The sequence below is a fragment of the Ammospiza nelsoni genome, chromosome 9 (genome assembly GCF_027579445.1).
Source record: "Ammospiza nelsoni isolate bAmmNel1 chromosome 9, bAmmNel1.pri, whole genome shotgun sequence".
NCBI classification, from domain to species: domain Eukaryota; kingdom Metazoa; phylum Chordata; class Aves; order Passeriformes; family Passerellidae; genus Ammospiza; species Ammospiza nelsoni.
This window is the reverse complement of record NC_080641.1, coordinates 10,194,993-10,212,444: the sequence shown is the minus strand read 5'-3', so window position 1 is coordinate 10,212,444 and position 17,452 is coordinate 10,194,993. Positions and strand designations below refer to the sequence as shown.

Here is a 17,452-nt window from a genome sequence, read left to right as displayed (position 1 = left end):
CCAAGTGCATTAATGGTCAGCATTTCAGATTTTATACTTTTCACATCATAGATTGGCTTTAAAGACTCATCATTTAAATCAGGCTGTGGTGATGCATTTTGGCTTTCATCTGTTTCTGTGTTTGGTTTTGGAAAGACAGTTGACAGTATGTAAAAAAGTTGAAAATGCCTGTGTAGAATGATCTGGGAAATAAATTGTTAAGGGTGTTTTCATCCATCATGGCAAATGCTGTCTGTGTGGGGGGTGCCTGCAGTTGGTGTGCCATGCTATGGCACAGAGAACACGCTTTTATCATTTCTGCTGCTGTACAAAGCAGCCTCAAGCCTATAAAAGAGTGGCAAATCTGGGAGTCAGTGCTTGTACCTGGCTGTGTCTGCTCAGGGTGCTGTAACCACACCTGGCTGCAGCTCTGTCCCTGGCCTGGCACACCAGAATGGCATTTCTGTGTGATCCATGGGAACACAGTCCTTTCCTGCTCCCCCTCATTTCCTATGGTGCCTTTCCTTTATCCCCACACCCATATTGTGGCTATATGCAGTGACCTGTCCATTTTTTTCATCCTGCTGAACCCATCCTTGGTGCTGCTCAGGATCCACAGGAATCCATGTGCTCTGTGTGTTACAACCTGTTCAGTGGTACAGACAGCGTGGGCGCTTGGAACACTGTGTCCCTGCTCTAGGAGATATCAAATAAAAATAAAAAATTCACATTGCTAGAGTGCAGCTGGATCTGGGGATTTACAGTCACTTGTAGAACTGTGTCTAGTCCCTGATGATGCATGGTTTGAGCTGCTGGGTGTGTTATCATTATTCCAGTTATCTCCCAGTGTACAAAAACACTCATCCTGCTGATGGTTTCTTGGGCAAGGGCTGCCAGATCACCCTGAATTGTGCTGTGATGAGCTCTAAGGAAAGCAGAGACAAAACCACCCAGCTCTTTTTCACCTGACTTAACCAGGCTTTGTATCTGGCCCATGGAAACACCAGGCAATTTGACATCCCTCATCTTCAGGCAGTTTGGCTTTGCTGAGTGGCATAGTATTGTTTATTAAAAGGAAATAAAGAGTGTGAAAAGGTAAAATAACACAAATAGTGCTTTGTGTCATGAGAGAGACTTGACTTGCAGAGTCAATGTGATTCCCTGTCAGGCTTTATTAGTCAAATGTGCCTGTCCTGACAACAGGCCTTTTGACACACACCCTTCTCAGAAAGGAGAGACTGTGTTCTGATAATATGTTAAAAATGAGACATCTCTAAGGACCAGGAATTTGTACTTTAATCAGTACTGAAGATCCTTCAAAACATCAGTGTTTCATAAAATTAAACACTTTTTTTCTTTTTTTTTAATATGCATAGCTTCTCTCTCTGCTGCGGTTTTGGGAATAAATGCCTGGGTTGGGTAGAGCATGTGTCGTTGCAGTGTTATGTGATAAATACAATCTAGAACCTCTGTGCCAGTCTTAGAAAAATTCTGATCACCTCCTACCTGACCACACTTGTGGGCAGTAGAACAGCACCAGTTCTGGGGGTTTGCTCCCTTTGGAATGACCCAGAGTGGGTGAAGCCAGGAGATTTTCTTACCCACCTGCGTCAGTTCTGTGTGTGGCAGAATGAACTTTGCCGTGTCAGTTTGGAGCTGCATAGAAAGGCAGGGCTGAAGAGGGATTCACTGAGTGTGCACAAGATCAGTGCTGTGGTTGTAGATCCCAGCTCTCCACTCACAAACCTTGAGGTGTTGTTTGTATTTTTTCCACAGCATTTTTGTACCAGTGTGTTAACAGAGGGCATGGATTTAATTTAGGAAAATAAGTGTTTGATAATACAGCATAAAAGATGCCAGCAAAGGAGTTTGGTGTATTGCCCTAGAAGTGTGTTCTGATGTTACTGCAGCACAGTTTTGCCCACCAAACTTGTGCAGGCCTGGAGCCCGAGTTTACCCAGCACAGAAGGTCAGGGGTTTTACACTTTCTCTGTGAAATGTAAATTTCACTGGGCAGCTCTCAGCTCTGTGGCTCCTGTCAAGGGGCAGCACAGAGCAAAGTCCTGCAGCATGCAGCACTGCACTCTGGGTCAGCAATAAATAGCTTGTGTACCTTGGTTTTACTGATTTTTTCTCTGGTTATGGCACAGAGAACATGCTTTTATCTATCTGTGTATCTTCTTTAAGAAGTTAAAACCAGAAAGTTTGTTTAAGAAGTTAAAATCTCTGCGTTATAGGCATTAAATAACAAAAGATACTTATATATTATATATATTATATATATATATATATTATTTATATATATATAATATATAGATTTATAATATCATATTATATATAATTTATGCTACATATATTTATGTAAATAAATATTGTATGTACATATATTTATATATATAAATATATGTATATACATTTATACATTTTATGTACATAGAGATATGTATGTATTTTATATATAAACATAAATATATTTGTGTATAGGTATATAAACATATACATGTATGAATATATATATTCATAAATTTCATGTTTATATATATAAATACTGTAAAATTGGAGGATGCTTACAAATATTTTGAGTGTGCCAGAAGCAAATTTATTAGTAAAGTATGGCCAGGTTCTTTTCAGTCTTCAACTTCTTGGCCTCATTTCTGACACATGTTCAATAAAGTGTAAAACAGGTGGTTTATGCTCACTGACATTCTACAGTAATCTAAACAGATACCAAAATTCCATGGAAATAAGTAATTTTCATCTGTTTTTACGAAGGAGGAAGAACTAAGTTAAGGATGTGCAGTGTGGTTCATCCAAAATTTCTTCTACTATGTTGGTTCCCAGGAGGGAATAGGAGTTTTGATAGAGTCAGTAATAAATGAAGCTGCAGGATTAATAATTCAAGGCAGAGAAATTAAATTAAAGAAAAAAATCTAAGGCTTTTCCCTTTGTCTTAATCACAGTTTCTTAAATATTTTGGGGAAAGTAGTAGTTTATTTACTAAAAAAAAATAACTAAAAAAAATAATTAGCATCATTTAAGGCTTTCAAGTTCTGTTCTTGCTTTTTGAACATTTGCTGTTTTTCCAAACTTTACCTTTAGATTTGAAAGCTTTGCTGATACTTTTGGGAAAGGGCTTTTCCTAATTTTCAACTCATTCAAGATAATTTTATGACTGTATTGAAATACTTAAGTGATGTGGGAAGAACATTTGAGAACATACTTAGTCAAACCCTAGAATGCAAACAGAGCCTTGGTGTCATAATTGACTCTCTTTATTTGCTTGGGTTTAAAAATATATTTTAATCAAAAATATGTTTATTTTAAAATAACATACATAATAATAAAAACTTTCCTGAAGTTCCCAAATGCACAAAAATTCAATGCACCTGCCAAACTTTAATGATTAACTCATTAAACTTACAGATTGTTTAGTAAGAGAAATCAGCTGTTTAGAAATCAGCTGTTGATGAGTTTCAGGAGTTGAGTGACTTCAACCAAGGATTTACAAATCTCTGCCTTTCAAACAGCTGCCAGAAGTTTCCAGAGGAATCTTTATAATTTATTGATTAAAGTCACAAAACGTCAAGAAATGTGAGTCCTGGGGTGCCAAAATTTCTTTTTTTCACTTTTTTTCTTGGGATTTAATAGTTTTCTTGTGAAACTAGTATTTTGATGAACAGATGATTTTAAGGAAATGAAAATATTTTCAGTGAAGTGGAAGGAACTGACATGCCTGAGCTCTATCACTCATTTAATCAACTTGTACAATTTGATGGTTTGCAGTTTTCACAACTATAATATTAGTTCAGCAAACTCTGTTAGAGAAGTTCTTAGTTCCATGATCTTACGGGATTTTATTTGACTACAGATTTTTCAGCATGGAGAACTTGAAGTTGTCAAATATTACAGTTTAATAAATGTAATTTGTTGAGGACTGGTAAAAATAGTACTATGACAATGATTTAAGCAGAGGCCTGGGAAAAATAAATCTGATTTGAAATGTTTTACATAGAATTTCTGTAAAGGGAGGGGATTGGATGTGCAGGAGCATCCCAAGAAGGCAAATTGGCAGTGTAATTGGGAAGTCTGTTTGAATTGTTTAGTGATGGCAGATACCAGCATGGCTGAGAACAAAGGAACAAAGATGAGCTGGGTGTCAAAATAGATTTTTCGGGACAGTAGTAAAAATTTCTTCACTGGAGGGGTGCTCAGGTATTGTAACAGGTTGCCTGGGGAAGTGATGAAAGAATTCCAAAGATGTGCAAATGTGGCACTTAGGAGCATGGTTTAGCAGTGGACTTGGCAGTTCTGGGTAAATGCTTGGGCTTGATGATCTTAGAGGGCTTTTCCAACCTTAACAATTCTATGATCCCATGAAACCTTTACTGCTTTTCCACCACTGTTATCCACTGAACTTCCCTGGAAGCCCTTGGGTTCCAGCATGGGTTTGGCAGAGGTGCTGGGCACAACCAGCTGCTCCCACCACACTCAACAGCTTCCAACAACCAGCCCAGTGATCTGGCTTTAAGTGTGGCAGGAGCATTGACAGCCTCAGGAAGACTCATCCAGGGTAAGTGTGATGTTGGCCATGGTGGATCTAATTCATCCCATACCCAGCTTTCTGTCAACACTTCAGCCTCATCAGATTGGGCCTCAGCCAAGTTGTGCAGCTGCCAACGATTGTGGACAGAATCAGATGGGATGGTTTGTAAAGCTGAACATTTCATGATTGTGGATGGGATGGTTTGTAAAGGTGAACATTTCATGATTGTGGCCAGGATCAGATGGGATAGTTTGTAAAGCTGAACATTTCTGGTTGTGCATGGGATCAGATGAGATGATTTGTAAAGGTGAATGTGGACAGATTCAGATGGGATAGTTCGTAAAGGTGAAGATTTCGTGATTGTGGACAGGATCAGATGGGATGGTTTGTAAAGCTGAACATGTCATGGCTGTGGACAGGATCAGATGGGATGGTTTGTAAAGCTGAAGCACTTGGGGGTGCTGATGGTTTGTTTCTCATCAATACCCCCAAGGCAGCTTTTCCTGGGTCCTTGCAGTGATGACCCAGCAGCTTCTTCAGCAGTGAACAAGAGGAGGATCAAGCAGATCTTGGGTGAACTCAATAAGGAAAGAAAAGAACAGAGCTGGACACGGACTGGAAAAGGGCCTGGAGTGACAGGACAAGGGACAACGGCTTCAAATTGCCAGAGGACTGGGTTAGATTAGATATTGGGAAGAAATTCTTCCCTGTGAAGATGGGGAGGCCCTCTGCAGAGGTTGCCCAGAGAATCTGTGACTGCCCCACCTGTGGAAATGTCCAAGGCCAGGTTGGATGGGGCTTGGAGCAGCTTGGAATGGTGGAAGGTGTCCCTGTAATGGCAGGGGGTTGGAATGAGGTGGCCTTTAAGGTCCCTTTCAGCCCAAGCCACTGTGGGATTCTCTGGATTCAAGTGGATAACAACACAGTTAAGAATCAAACTTTGAACAGATGTGTGTGTAATGTACCCACTGTGTGTAATGAGGCAAAAAATGACACTGGGTGTTTGTTCCTCATGAAAAGCAGAGGATGCTCACATGGAAATGTTGGCATACATGGAAATAGTGGTGGTGGTGGTACATGAGCAATTAATTCAGCAATTAACCAAAATTAACCTTAACCAAAAGTGCCTGTGTTGCTGCTGAGGTATTTGCAGTTACACACATTACATGGTGTAGATCTCCACCATATGAGTACCTATGTTGACAGAATTTTGTTTACTTTTTCTGGGCTAAAACCCTTGAAATTCGCATTTTTGAGATGATGTCCTGAATGTCTTGTCAAGATCTTCAGTTTCTGTGAATCATTTAAAGGAACTATCCCAAGGCTTGGGATTTGTACCTTCTGAACTCTTGGTGCAGGTCTCGGTAACCTGGAGGATGGATACATCTGTCCCTGTGAATCACATGGCTCTGTCAGGGACTGAAGTGGATTCATGGTGAATGTGTAACATCTTTTGAGCTTTTAGACTTCATACCACTGAGAGGTCCAGGAGTATGGCAGATGTAGAAATAAACGTGTAGAATGTTTTCTGGCACGGTGTTCTTTGAGAAATTGTGTCACAGACTTCAGCACATTGACTTGCTGATGCTTTATATGAATCATGTGCTTCTGCTTTTCATGTCTGTGACTATATATACATTAAATATATGTACTTTGTCTTTTTAAGGCAGTACCATGAGAATCAGTAATGGACTAATGCACAAGCTTTCCAGGAAATATAGGAATTTCTCATAGGTTTTGGTTGTTTGCTTGTTGGTTTTGTTTTGTTTTTTTCTCTTCACTGACATCTTGACAGGCTGAGCCAGAATCCCTTTCTTACCTGGCAGGTATAGAGGAATAAAATCCATTCCCATGTTGCAGTCCTCCATGCTGCCCTGCCTAGGATTCCTTGGATGGGCTTTTGCCTCTGTTTTATGAAGCAGAGTTAAAAGAGCTGATTTCAAGGAGGATGACTTAGAGCTAATGTGAATATTGGTGGTCTGGAATGCATCCAGTAAATGACAAATCAAGTAGAAGAGCGTGACTGCGTGTTCCCAGGGTTTACTGTAGTTCCCTGTGTTTGATTGCAGACCTCCAAAGAGGACCTTCTCCAGGCTGATTTTGAAGGAGCTTTAAAATTCTTCAGGGTTCAGTTGCCCAAGAGGTACAGAGCTGAGGAGAACGCCCGGAGACTCATGGAACAAGCTTGCAATATCAAGGTAAGGATGTACTTCATTGCTTCTCATTCAGCCAGGAGTTCCTACTCTACAGAAGGAGTAAAATGCAACGTTAAGAATGGCAGTAGCATGTGGAAAGTAAAGAAATTAAATCACTGCTTTATTGCTGTTATATATGTTTGTATAATTACTCACACACCTTCTGTCTTTAAAGAAAGTGAATCTGTGACCTTTTCTCTCTTTGTCTACTTGGGTACAAACTAATAATTAAAACAGAAAAATGGTGCATCATCAACAATTATCAAAACTCACTAATTCCTTATTTGTTTTATAAACAGTCACTGCAGTAAACCAATTAATCACTGTAGGATAATCATGCAAACAAAGCTCAGATATTATTTGTTTTACTCAGAAGCTGTTAATCTGCTGAGTGCTGTGTATAATACACTTGAATTGAGGTAGAAATGAGTTTTGTTTGTATATCAAGCTTACCAAGACAGAATATGTTTTTATATTCTACCTTACCCAAGATTCTGCTGTCAGAAGTCAGGCTACTCTGAACTTACTGACTACAAGTAGTGGACTTGAACAAAATTAGAGAAGCATAACTGTAAGCTGTTGAGGGTGGAAACCTGTTTAAAATGGCTGCAGAGGTTCATAAAGTGGTCATTTGGAAGGTCCTGGATTTTTTTTTTTTTTATTGAAATATGTATTGCTATGGGGGGGCTTAATGTTTGATCATGGAGAAAAAGTGTTTTAGTAATTTCTTGGAATGTGAGCTCTGATGGGAAGTGCATGTTTGATGTGGCCCAGTGATGCACAGAGAACTTCCCACTAGGAAGAATGTTCCTGCAACACTCTGCCTCTTTTTATCTCTCTCAATATATTTGTTAATTTCCTTTGTGCTGCTTTATTTCATCATTTATTAAGCAAGGGCTTTTTCCCTTCTGGTTAAAACACTGATCTTGTGAAAAAATAGGCCTTGCCATCTGAATGCTTATTCCAGCCAAGGAAAAGAAGATCTGTACAAATGTTTTAGTAAAATTGTACTTGAATATCAACTCTGCTGCTGAAAGAGACTATTTGTGAGTACAAGGCTGCAGTTTGATGTTTAGTATTTCCTCTGCTTGGTTGTTGAAGATGAGTAATTTAAGGACTTAGCAAGTACAGGAGAATTACTGTACTTAGCAAGTACAGTATCTTTATGCTACTTACTCAGTGTTTATTTTCTCATGAGAGGTTGAAGTAGAAGTCTTCATGGTACCTATTGGAAGAACTATTTGTCAATTTTCTCATGCCTTTCTCCTTTTCTTGTGCATTATATTGTATACCACATGATGTTATTTGTTATTAGTTTTTCATTTAGTGTTGAATGTGTGTGTATGTGATGTGCTTTATTGGGAGAGTATTTTTAAATGCACCTGAGGCATTTGAAATGCACCTGATGCTCAGTGCTCAGGGTTCAGCACCTGGGGCCAGCTGTGGGAAAAGTGTGACATTCTGAACTGTTAGTTGACAGGGAGGGGTAGGGTTTGACAGATTTATTTCACTGCATACACAGGATTTCACACACTGGATTCTGGTTAAGAGAAAAGCTCAGGTGAGTGTAGCAAACGTGGAGTCAAGTCACCCCCTGTGTGTTAGAGAAGTGTGTGGGGATTAGTAGGAATTACTGAAAAGGAGGGAGAATTCAGAGCCAAGATTTTGGACTGTCAGGGGTGGGAAAAAGAGGGAGGTTGAAGTCACCTCCTGCTGTGTCAGTAACTGCTGCTCTGGTGTGATTAGAGTTGGGCTCTGCTGACTTCCTGGGTATACAACTCATCCTGTAAGAGGCTTCAGGAACTCAATGTGAGGAACTCAGCACAAGATCATGTTGGAGGGAGGGTGAAACTTAAATTCAATGAGTTTGTGTCCCCAGACTTGCGCCCTTGCCACAGGTGCCACTCATCCCCATGGTCACTGGAGCATCTCTCTGGCCATGGTCTCTGGTGTGGGGTGATGATGAGGAGCAGTGGCTTTGGAGTCCTCAGTGTGTCCCAGGATCCTCTTAACTGCTGACAGTAAATTGGCTTTTGGACATGTTTTTTGTACTGTCTAGGAAGGACAGGAACATGTTGCCTGTGAAAAACACCAATCACTTGTTTTTAAAATTTTAGAAGTTTAATAGTAATAAAATGGTTATAAAAATAGTAATATAATTAGAGTAATAATAATTTGGGCAATTTGGATTTGGACAATATGAGACAATAAAAACAAAGAGTTAGGGACAGTCCGGGTACCTTTTTTGGGGCAAAATAAGCCCGAAAAAGGACCAACATTAACAGAGGATTAACCCTTAAAAGCAACAGCCTGTTGCATATTCATACACCTCATATATGATGCATAAATTCCATTCAAACACAGGATTCTGTCTGGTCAGTGTCAACTTCTTCCTCTGAATCCTAACAGCACCTTCAAGGTGGGAAAAAGTTTGTTTCTTCTGATAATGGAGCAATAAATTCTCTTTCTCTGAATGATTCAGGTGTCCTGTGGCTGCTATCTCGCTGTGAGTCCTTTCTTTAAAAAAAGTACCCTACATGGCATAGTTTCTATTTTAACATTTTTTATAACCTAAAACTATATTTAACACACTACTTAAGAAAATTAATACAGCATCACTTTCTAACACAACACATATAATATTCATTTGAATATTTGCGAAAAGCCAATCATAAAATACACAATTTTCACATTGCCCTTGTGGTTCTGGAGTCTCTATCTGTGAAGACACCCAAAACACAGATTGCCCTGAGCGAGCTGCTGTAGGTCACTCTCCTTTAAAGGGTGGTTTAGACAAGACATCCTCCAGAGATCACTTCCAACCTGAACTAGTCCATGATTCTATAATTAGACATTAGAATAATTGAATTTATTTACCACCAGGTGCTAGTAATTGCAGGAGCTGGCATGCTCAAACAGGAGATTTTTGTCTTGCTCATCACCAGTGGTGGAGTCCCAGGCAACACAGAGGTTGTGTGAAGAGCATAGTCTGTCTTGTTGAATGGAGCAAAATTTGTTCTGTTAAAAAAAAAGCCAAACCAGACCCTTAAACTGCTTTTTTGTGTTGTATGAAAGAGGCACTGTGTGTCTTTCCACTGCTTGTGGGCTGTATTAGTACTTGTAGACTAAACAATAGAGGGTTTTAGAGCAAGTATTGCACAGTAATGGAATACTGGAGGATTTTATGGATGAATGGAGGATTTTCTTTGGATTTCTCAGCATAAAAACTTAAAAACAGAACTGTGTTGTAGCCAGGGTTCGTAATAAGCTGCATCTTTTCACGTGTTTCTTTTAATTTTGTTCCCACATTACTGCAAAACAAAACAAGAGTTTAACATGTAATAAAAATCTACCTTTCCTTGCTTACTTTTTTCTTGAGCTTTAGCTGAGCTACTTCTTTCTAGTCCTGCAGAAGGTAAATTTAAAACTACTTGATGCTTTTTCTCCTTAATTTCACAACTTTTCAGTGAGTTCAGGATGTAACCCTTGGATTTTGAAAGTGCTGTATTGGAAATAGTTCTATCATACTGCTTTTTGGGGAAAAAAAGGATTGGTATCTGTCTTTCTCTCAAGAGTAGATCTGCAAATACAAAGGAAAAAGCTGCTATTAAATGAAATTTCTGTGTAGAATGTGCTAGAGAATATCTTTTTCAATTAAGAATTATTTTTTGTGGTTATTCACTAGGTCTGGATTTCAGTCATTTACTAGTAAATCCCTGGGAACATCAATGGAATTAGAATTAACAGTAGTGTTTTCCTCCAGAGCTTGTTGGGTCATATTCCATTGTTGAAGAGCATTTTGAACTAATTCATACTATGAAATTATAGGGCCTAAAAATAATATAGCCTGGATTTGTAATCATAGAAGGATTTTTATGCTTATGCTTTGGGGAGGGTTTTCTTACTTTCCTCATTTTCCTGTCTCAACAAGATTTTTCATAAGTTTTTCTGTGTCTCTGGAAGCCCAATTTGATAAATGAATGAATGAAGTAAGACACTCTTCTAAATATCATGAAAGTTAATCCAAATGATGCTATTTTATGAAAACATCTGACAAATTCTTCTTACAACATCTGCCTCAGTTGCCTTTTGCATCTTCTTGCAGTTTCTCTTGCACAGATGTGTGTGTGTCCTAAAGAAGTTGTAATGAGCTTGGATTTTAATAGAGAAGTCCCATTCCTCTGTTCTTCCACCTGGCTTCAGGCAGGAGAGGTGTGGAACAGGAGGAAGTCTCACTGGGAGATCTACTTCATATGAACATTCCCTGGATTGTCATTTTCCGGTGAATTCAGGAAGTTGTGCCAGTTCTCCATGACTGTCCCGTGGCATTTGGAAATGAGCAGAGCTGACATTCAGCATGTGGTAGCTCTGGAAATTCAGAATGTGTTCCATTGCAGCTCTGGAAATGCCATGAGGTTGAGTGTACCAGATGGATAGGTGGGGACATCTCAGAATTACCTGTGGGATGTGCTCCTGTGCCCAGGGAAGGTGAGGTGAACATGTGGGATGAGATACACAGGGAAGGTTGTTCTGTAGCATCTCTAGAGACACCTCCTGTTACATGGCTCAGGCCCTGCAGTTGTGGTCTCATCTTTCACCATCCTCAGCAGCAGGAAAGATCTCAAACACTTTTTCTAGGAGAAGTTTCTCCCAACCATGTAAATCTCCCTTCTGGACAATATTGGGCCTCCCAGCAGCATTATGAGGTTGCTGCTCTCAGCACCTTCAGTAAGACCAGCAATTGGCCCTGAATAAAAATGGTGCCTTTCCCAGTGCAAAGCAACCACACACATTTTTGTCATCTCTCACTGTACTGCCAAGGCTGTCACCCACAGCTGGAGCTGGCACCAGGGCTGTGGATAATAGCAGAGTCAAGGAGAACAGGCTGCAGTGGCAGGAACTGTGCTAAGCTTCTTCTCATTCCAGAATTGTTCCTTGATGACATTTAAAGCAGCTTTACTTTATAATGTTGCCATTTAAATGTTTTCAGTTGAGAGTGGTGATTTGAAGATCACACCTTACTGGCGGGGATGACTGACTGGCTTCCCACCTCTGTTATCTTCTATCTGGATAAGATTTTTTTACAAGCATGGTTTAACTCACCTGTTGATTTATGTGAGTTTCAGTGGGTAGGATTAAAAATAGCTGGTTTGCTCTCTCACTTCTCTCTAGAGCATTTCCTCTCTCTGTGCTTATCTCTGTGTATGTGTACTTATCAAGATACTTGGAGGTCTTGCTATCACAGTAAGACAACACAAATGCAATAGAAAAGCAAAGGAGGTCACTGCAGAAAGGCCCTGAAGCTGCACAAGCATTGGTTCTACCAGTGTTATATCTATTCAACCTTCCAGTATAAAGGACAGGTTAAAAATTGCACATTTATCAACTTCTTCAAAAAAGGCCAAACCAAATTGAAAAGGATTTGGTTTAGATCTATAGAAAACCCTGCTTGTATGCAATTTCTTACTAAAAGCCAATGATCAATTGGCCTTATTATGTCTGTGCTGTTATCTCTGAAGTGCAGATCCACTTGTCCTGGTGACAAGGGTCATGGTTTTTAATTCCTGTCCTGTTTGCAGCTCCAGCTTCCTTCTTTCTGCTCAGCTTTGTGGTGTAGGGCACTGCAATGAGCCAGCGTCTGGAAATCACATGAAAGTGCCTGCAGTGGAGTTCGATATTAAATGTGATTGTAATCTTGGTAATAAGTGTTAACACCATAGAAAGGAATGTTGTTAATTTAAAACAGCAGTTTAGGCTTGAAATGTTTATTTATTTTAGCTTATAATACTTATTTAATATTCCAGTGAGCAGGCATTGTTCCCAGCAGTGAGGCGATATTTTCATGGTGTTTAAGCATTAGTAAAACTGTTCAGTTATTATATTTTGTTTGGTTGATTTGTCTTTTTTTCATTTGCACTGAGTTGGTATTATAGGGGACATCAGGTATGTCATTAATTCTTTATCAATAGGAAAGGAATATAATGTTATTATAATTATTAGTTAAGTATAATCACATTTTAACAATTTAAAGTAGTTCTGCAGCCTGACTCAATACAAGTATTTTGGTGTCTTTGTATTAGTCACTAGTTGACATTTGCACTTGAGCAGTGGCATCAACCAGAGCAGTGTTGCAGGTAAAAGTTTTCAAAGAACTGTAAAAGTTTGAGGTGGAAAAGCTGATACAAACATTTATTGTCTCTATCCCCAGCAGTTGTATCACTTTGCCCAAATTCTCAGTGGTTTCATTCAGCAAGGTAAGGAGGGCACCTGAAAGCTGCTCCGTGGTTCAGCACAGCACCTAAATCATTTTGTTCCCCTTGGTGCCATCAGGAGTCAGGGCTTTCAGTGTGATAACAGTTTCTGCTCCAAAGGGAGCAGCAGAGCATCCTCAGCAGAGCCTCCTGGCCTGAGCTTCTTGAATCTGGCTCCTTCCCTGGATGAAAACCAGCGGCTTTCCATCCTTGGGTCTGGAAATAGGACAGAGAGCAGGAGATGGAGGTGGCAGGAGTCACACTGTTTGACAGCTCTGTGTTCTGGCATCTTTGCCAGAATGTGTCTGAAATAACTCAGCTCTAGAAGTAAGAGGAAGTGAACCTTTTTCCCCAGCTGAACTCCAATCCCAGCTGCAGGTTGGCTGGAGCATTGACTCACCCCCTGTGAGGTGACACATTAAAATAGCTCATACAAAGTTCTCTCCTTGCAGTGGAGTATGTTGAGGATTAGCAGTGTCTGCAGTTCCTACTGACAGTACAATGCTCATTAGTTTTTTAGAGAAGAAGGTTTCAACTCTCTTCCTTTGGAGGAAGCAAACCCAGTGAGTGATTTTCCCAAAGAATACCTTGAGTTTGACTGTGGAGAAAGCCTGTGGTGATGGTGCCTGGCAGGTTTGCAGGTCTCATTCTCCCAGTAAGACGATCTCCTTTTTAAAGACAATTCTGTGATGCAAAAGAGGCTGTAGAGGAAGAAATGTCTCCCAGCATCAGCCCTTACAACTATAATGAAAAGGAACAACACACAGGATTTCACATTTTGTGGGGAAAGAGGTGTAGGTAAAAGTGCAGATGCAGAAATGCCTGGAAACAAGCTGGCAGAGAAGTGTTCTTTGATGCTGACTTAAACATCAACAAAACTGTTGAGACTTAAGATGGCAAAATCTCCCTGGAGGTGGGAATTTCTCTGTGCTTCTCTTGGATATCTTTCAGGCAGTCAGGTCTGAAGGAGCAGGTAGCAGCTTGGCAGTATTTAGCATAGTAATTCTGAGGAAATGTATTTTTTAATATGCAATGACACTGGGGCCAAGGCATAACCCTTGCCAGTCAAAGTTATGGTGTTGTCTGTGACCCTGAAAAATATATCTTCTTTTTTTAGAACTTAACTCCTGTGACCTGAGAAACTCTGAATTCTCTCCTCTGAACAGCAGAGGAAGAAGCTCTGTTGTCTGCTGGGAGTTCAGGGCACCCACAGAGAATTTTTTTTTTATTTCTTAAGTCTAGAAGTCTTAGAATACATGCATTGGGAAGTGATGGTGTTTAGGGGAAAAAATTCAAGCTGCCTTTTGTCTTTTTTGATCAGCCATTATGGTATGTGTACTTCTCAGACAAGTTGTGGTTATTTAATTCCTGCAGATGTAACAGAATAAAAAAATTGAGTTTTTGAAAACAGCCATGGGTGGGTTTTGGTGTGGCTGTGCCATCCCTTGAAGTGTCCAAGGCCAGGCTGGGCAGGGCTTGGAGCCACCTGTGGAAGGTGTCCCTGCCAGGGCAGAGGGGTGGAACAAGAGGAGATTTAAGATCTCTCCCAGCCCAAACCACTCTGTGATCCCCACTCTGTGATCCCATTCTGTGCTTCTCTGTTGCAGAAAGCTCCAATAATCTAGAGCTAATGGCCAATGCCCACAGTGACTCAGGGGGAAAGCAGAGATTCACTCTCAGTGTAGCACAGACAACAGTTGGGATGGGATATTGGGTTCATTTTGGTTTTTGACAAATTAAAGGAGGTGACAAATTCTGAAGCACTGTGCTATGCTGAGACCTAGAGCTAAACTTGTAAAAATAATTGGGAGGAGAAGGAAAAGAAAAGGGAAAGCCTAACAATTTTCCCTTATTTCCCCCAGGGCTTTTGCAAATAAACAGAAGATGCACTGGGGGCACTGTCTTCTTGTATTTTTGCTGGTGTTTGATTTCTCAGGCACCTGCACTTGGAGTTATTTCTCTGCTTTGAAAATAAGGGGACAAACCAAACTAAGTATAGGAGATAGTGACTGCATTTCATAAACACAACTCTGCAGGGACAGCAGCTTTTAGAGCTGAAAGTCTTATTAATAACTTGCCATTACATGCCCCAGGCATTGTTTTTGGCATTGTTGACACTGTTGGAAATTAAATTCAGCAAGTAGTTACTTGGCTGTTCTCTGAGCAGTGTGTAGCTGCTGGAGCAGCACTGTAGCTGGGTGCTTTATAAGGGCAATATTCACATTTTTAGGATCCCCTGATTGCTTGCTGCAGGATTCTCTGGTTTCCAACAGTTAATTGCTTTCATTTTTAGCATATTGTAGCCTTGTTTCTCTTGTGGAGATTGAATATATGGTAAACATGGTGTTACATGGTTTATATTGTTACATTTGTTTATGTTTGGGCATAAGTGGATTACATCTGGCTGGTACCTCATGTCAAGCAGCAGATGAAGATCAGACCTCCTCATTGTGTTGCCCTAGCTGTCTGTTATTCTTTGAACTTCCTTTGCTTAATTAATTAATGCAATTTCCTGGACAATAATTTTGAACCAAAATTTGATTCTGCCAATTAATCAAAAGCCATGAAAAAACTGAAAATCTCATCTCCAAGTTATTAATCAGCATAATAATTAGTATAGATGCAGAAATCCAGAGAGGAACTGTTTACAAGGGCATGGAGTGACAGAGGCAGTGGCTTCAAACTGAGAGTAGATTTAGATGGCATACTGGGAAGGAATTCTTCCCTGTGAGGGTGGGCAGGCCCTGGCACAGGGTGCCCGGAGCAGCTGTGGCTGCCCCTGGAAGTGTCCAAGGCCAGGTTGGATGGGGCTTGGAGCAAGCTGGGATAGTGGAAGGTGTCCCTGCCCATGGCACAGGATTGAAACAGCTCCTTTTTCATCTCAGAAATCCTTTGATTAACCCAGAGCTCAGAGCACAAATCAATGCCCTTAGAGTGCATCCTTGTGAGCAACAATTTGATGGCAGTCTGAGTGAGCCACCTGACTGTGCCACCCAGGATGCTCCCTCTTTGCACAGCAGGGAATGTTGGTTCTGTTTCAGCCAGTCAGGAGCAGTGGGAAGAGCTGGAAAAGGGATCAGGGCTTTGCTTCTGTGGTATTTTCTGGGTCCCCTGTCAGAGGAGGAATTGATGAATCTGACTCCATGTTCTTAGAAGGCTAATTTATTATTAAATAATATGATATGATATTGTATTATATTGTAAGATATGATATTGTATTACATTGTGTATTCTGTTCTGTTCTATGTTAATATTATATGATGTGATATTATAATATTATGATATTATATTATAATATAATATTATGTTATGTTATATCATATCATATAATAATTAAGATATACTAAAAACTATACTAAAGAATAGAGAAAAGATACTTACAGAAGGCAAAAAGATAATAATGAAAAACTGGTGACTCTCTTCCAGAGTCCCTACACAGCTGGCTGTGGTTGGTCATTAAGTCAAAACAATTCACATGAAACAAATCAACCACCCACCTGTTGGTAAACAATCTCCAAACCACATTCCAAAGCAGCAAAACACAGGAGAAGCAAATGAGATAATTATTTTTTCATTTTTCTCTGAGGCCTCACAACTTCCCAGGAGAGGGATCTTGGGCAAAGAGGATTTTTCAGAAAATATGATGGCGAGATGCTTCCTAACTGGTGAGGGTGCCATGTTCCACTTGCCCCAGGGTACCTGTTGCAAGCAGCTGGATTGAATAATGCTTTAGCAATTGAATAAGGCTTTAACATCTGAGCACCTGCTTTCCTTACCTCAGGCTCATTTCTTCTCCCATTGTCGATGACACACAGAACTTTATTGTCAGGCTGTTCCTTTTGATGATTGTGCAATCTACCAGACCTGTCAGAAATAAGGAAAAAATTCAATCACCTTGTCACCACTGCCTTACTTTCAAATGTTAAACAGTAAGTGTGATGTCTTTCCTCATGAGGCAGTGGTGAAAGAGATTTCTCTCACTGAAAGGAGCTGTATTTTAGTGCCACAGAATACAGATCCCAGCAGTTTTCTTCATTCCAGACCATCATACTCAGATAAGCTTGTAGGGACACAAATCCCATTGCTTTAGGTAGCAGCAGGAAGCTCTGAGGCAACTTTGGCCCTTGTTTTTCTTGTAATGCAAAGTGAAATGTAGGTTTGTGTTGCAATGAGCTTGCTTCAAGAGATTTTGCTTCGTTTTCCCTTTTCTAAGTACACTCTGAAGCAGGGCATGTTCCTTTTATAGGAGGAAGGACATGTGGTGGGAAAGGAGCATTTTCCTTGGCACCGTTTGTGTTTTCCAGGATTCTAATGAGGGGTTTGCAAAGGCAGCAACTTTCCAGCTGAGGGGGATCTGGTTTAGCCATGTGTTTTTTCCTTTTTCCCAATATGCACCAGAGCCATCTTCTCCAGCCAACACAACAAATCCAAGTGCTTCAAGACTCGATAAAAAACCCTTCTGGTCAGGGCTGGGGATGTAAAGG

General features: G+C 40.2%; 1 protein-coding gene across 6 annotated transcripts in view; it reads left to right on the top strand.

The window, feature by feature from the left end:
- The window catches only part of RABGAP1L (RAB GTPase activating protein 1 like), a 229,924-nt gene that overhangs the window by 165,837 nt on the left and 46,635 nt on the right, over nt 1-17,452 (top strand). For all 6 annotated transcript variants that reach the window (XR_009418983.1, XM_059478392.1, XM_059478391.1 and 3 more), the window contains one exon: nt 6,592-6,720. Coding sequence is in view for 5 of the 6 variants with exons in the window: in XM_059478392.1 (XP_059334375.1) it covers nt 6,592-6,720 (129 nt within the window). In the remaining variant the exon portion in view is untranslated. The remainder of the gene's footprint in view (nt 1-6,591; nt 6,721-17,452) is intronic.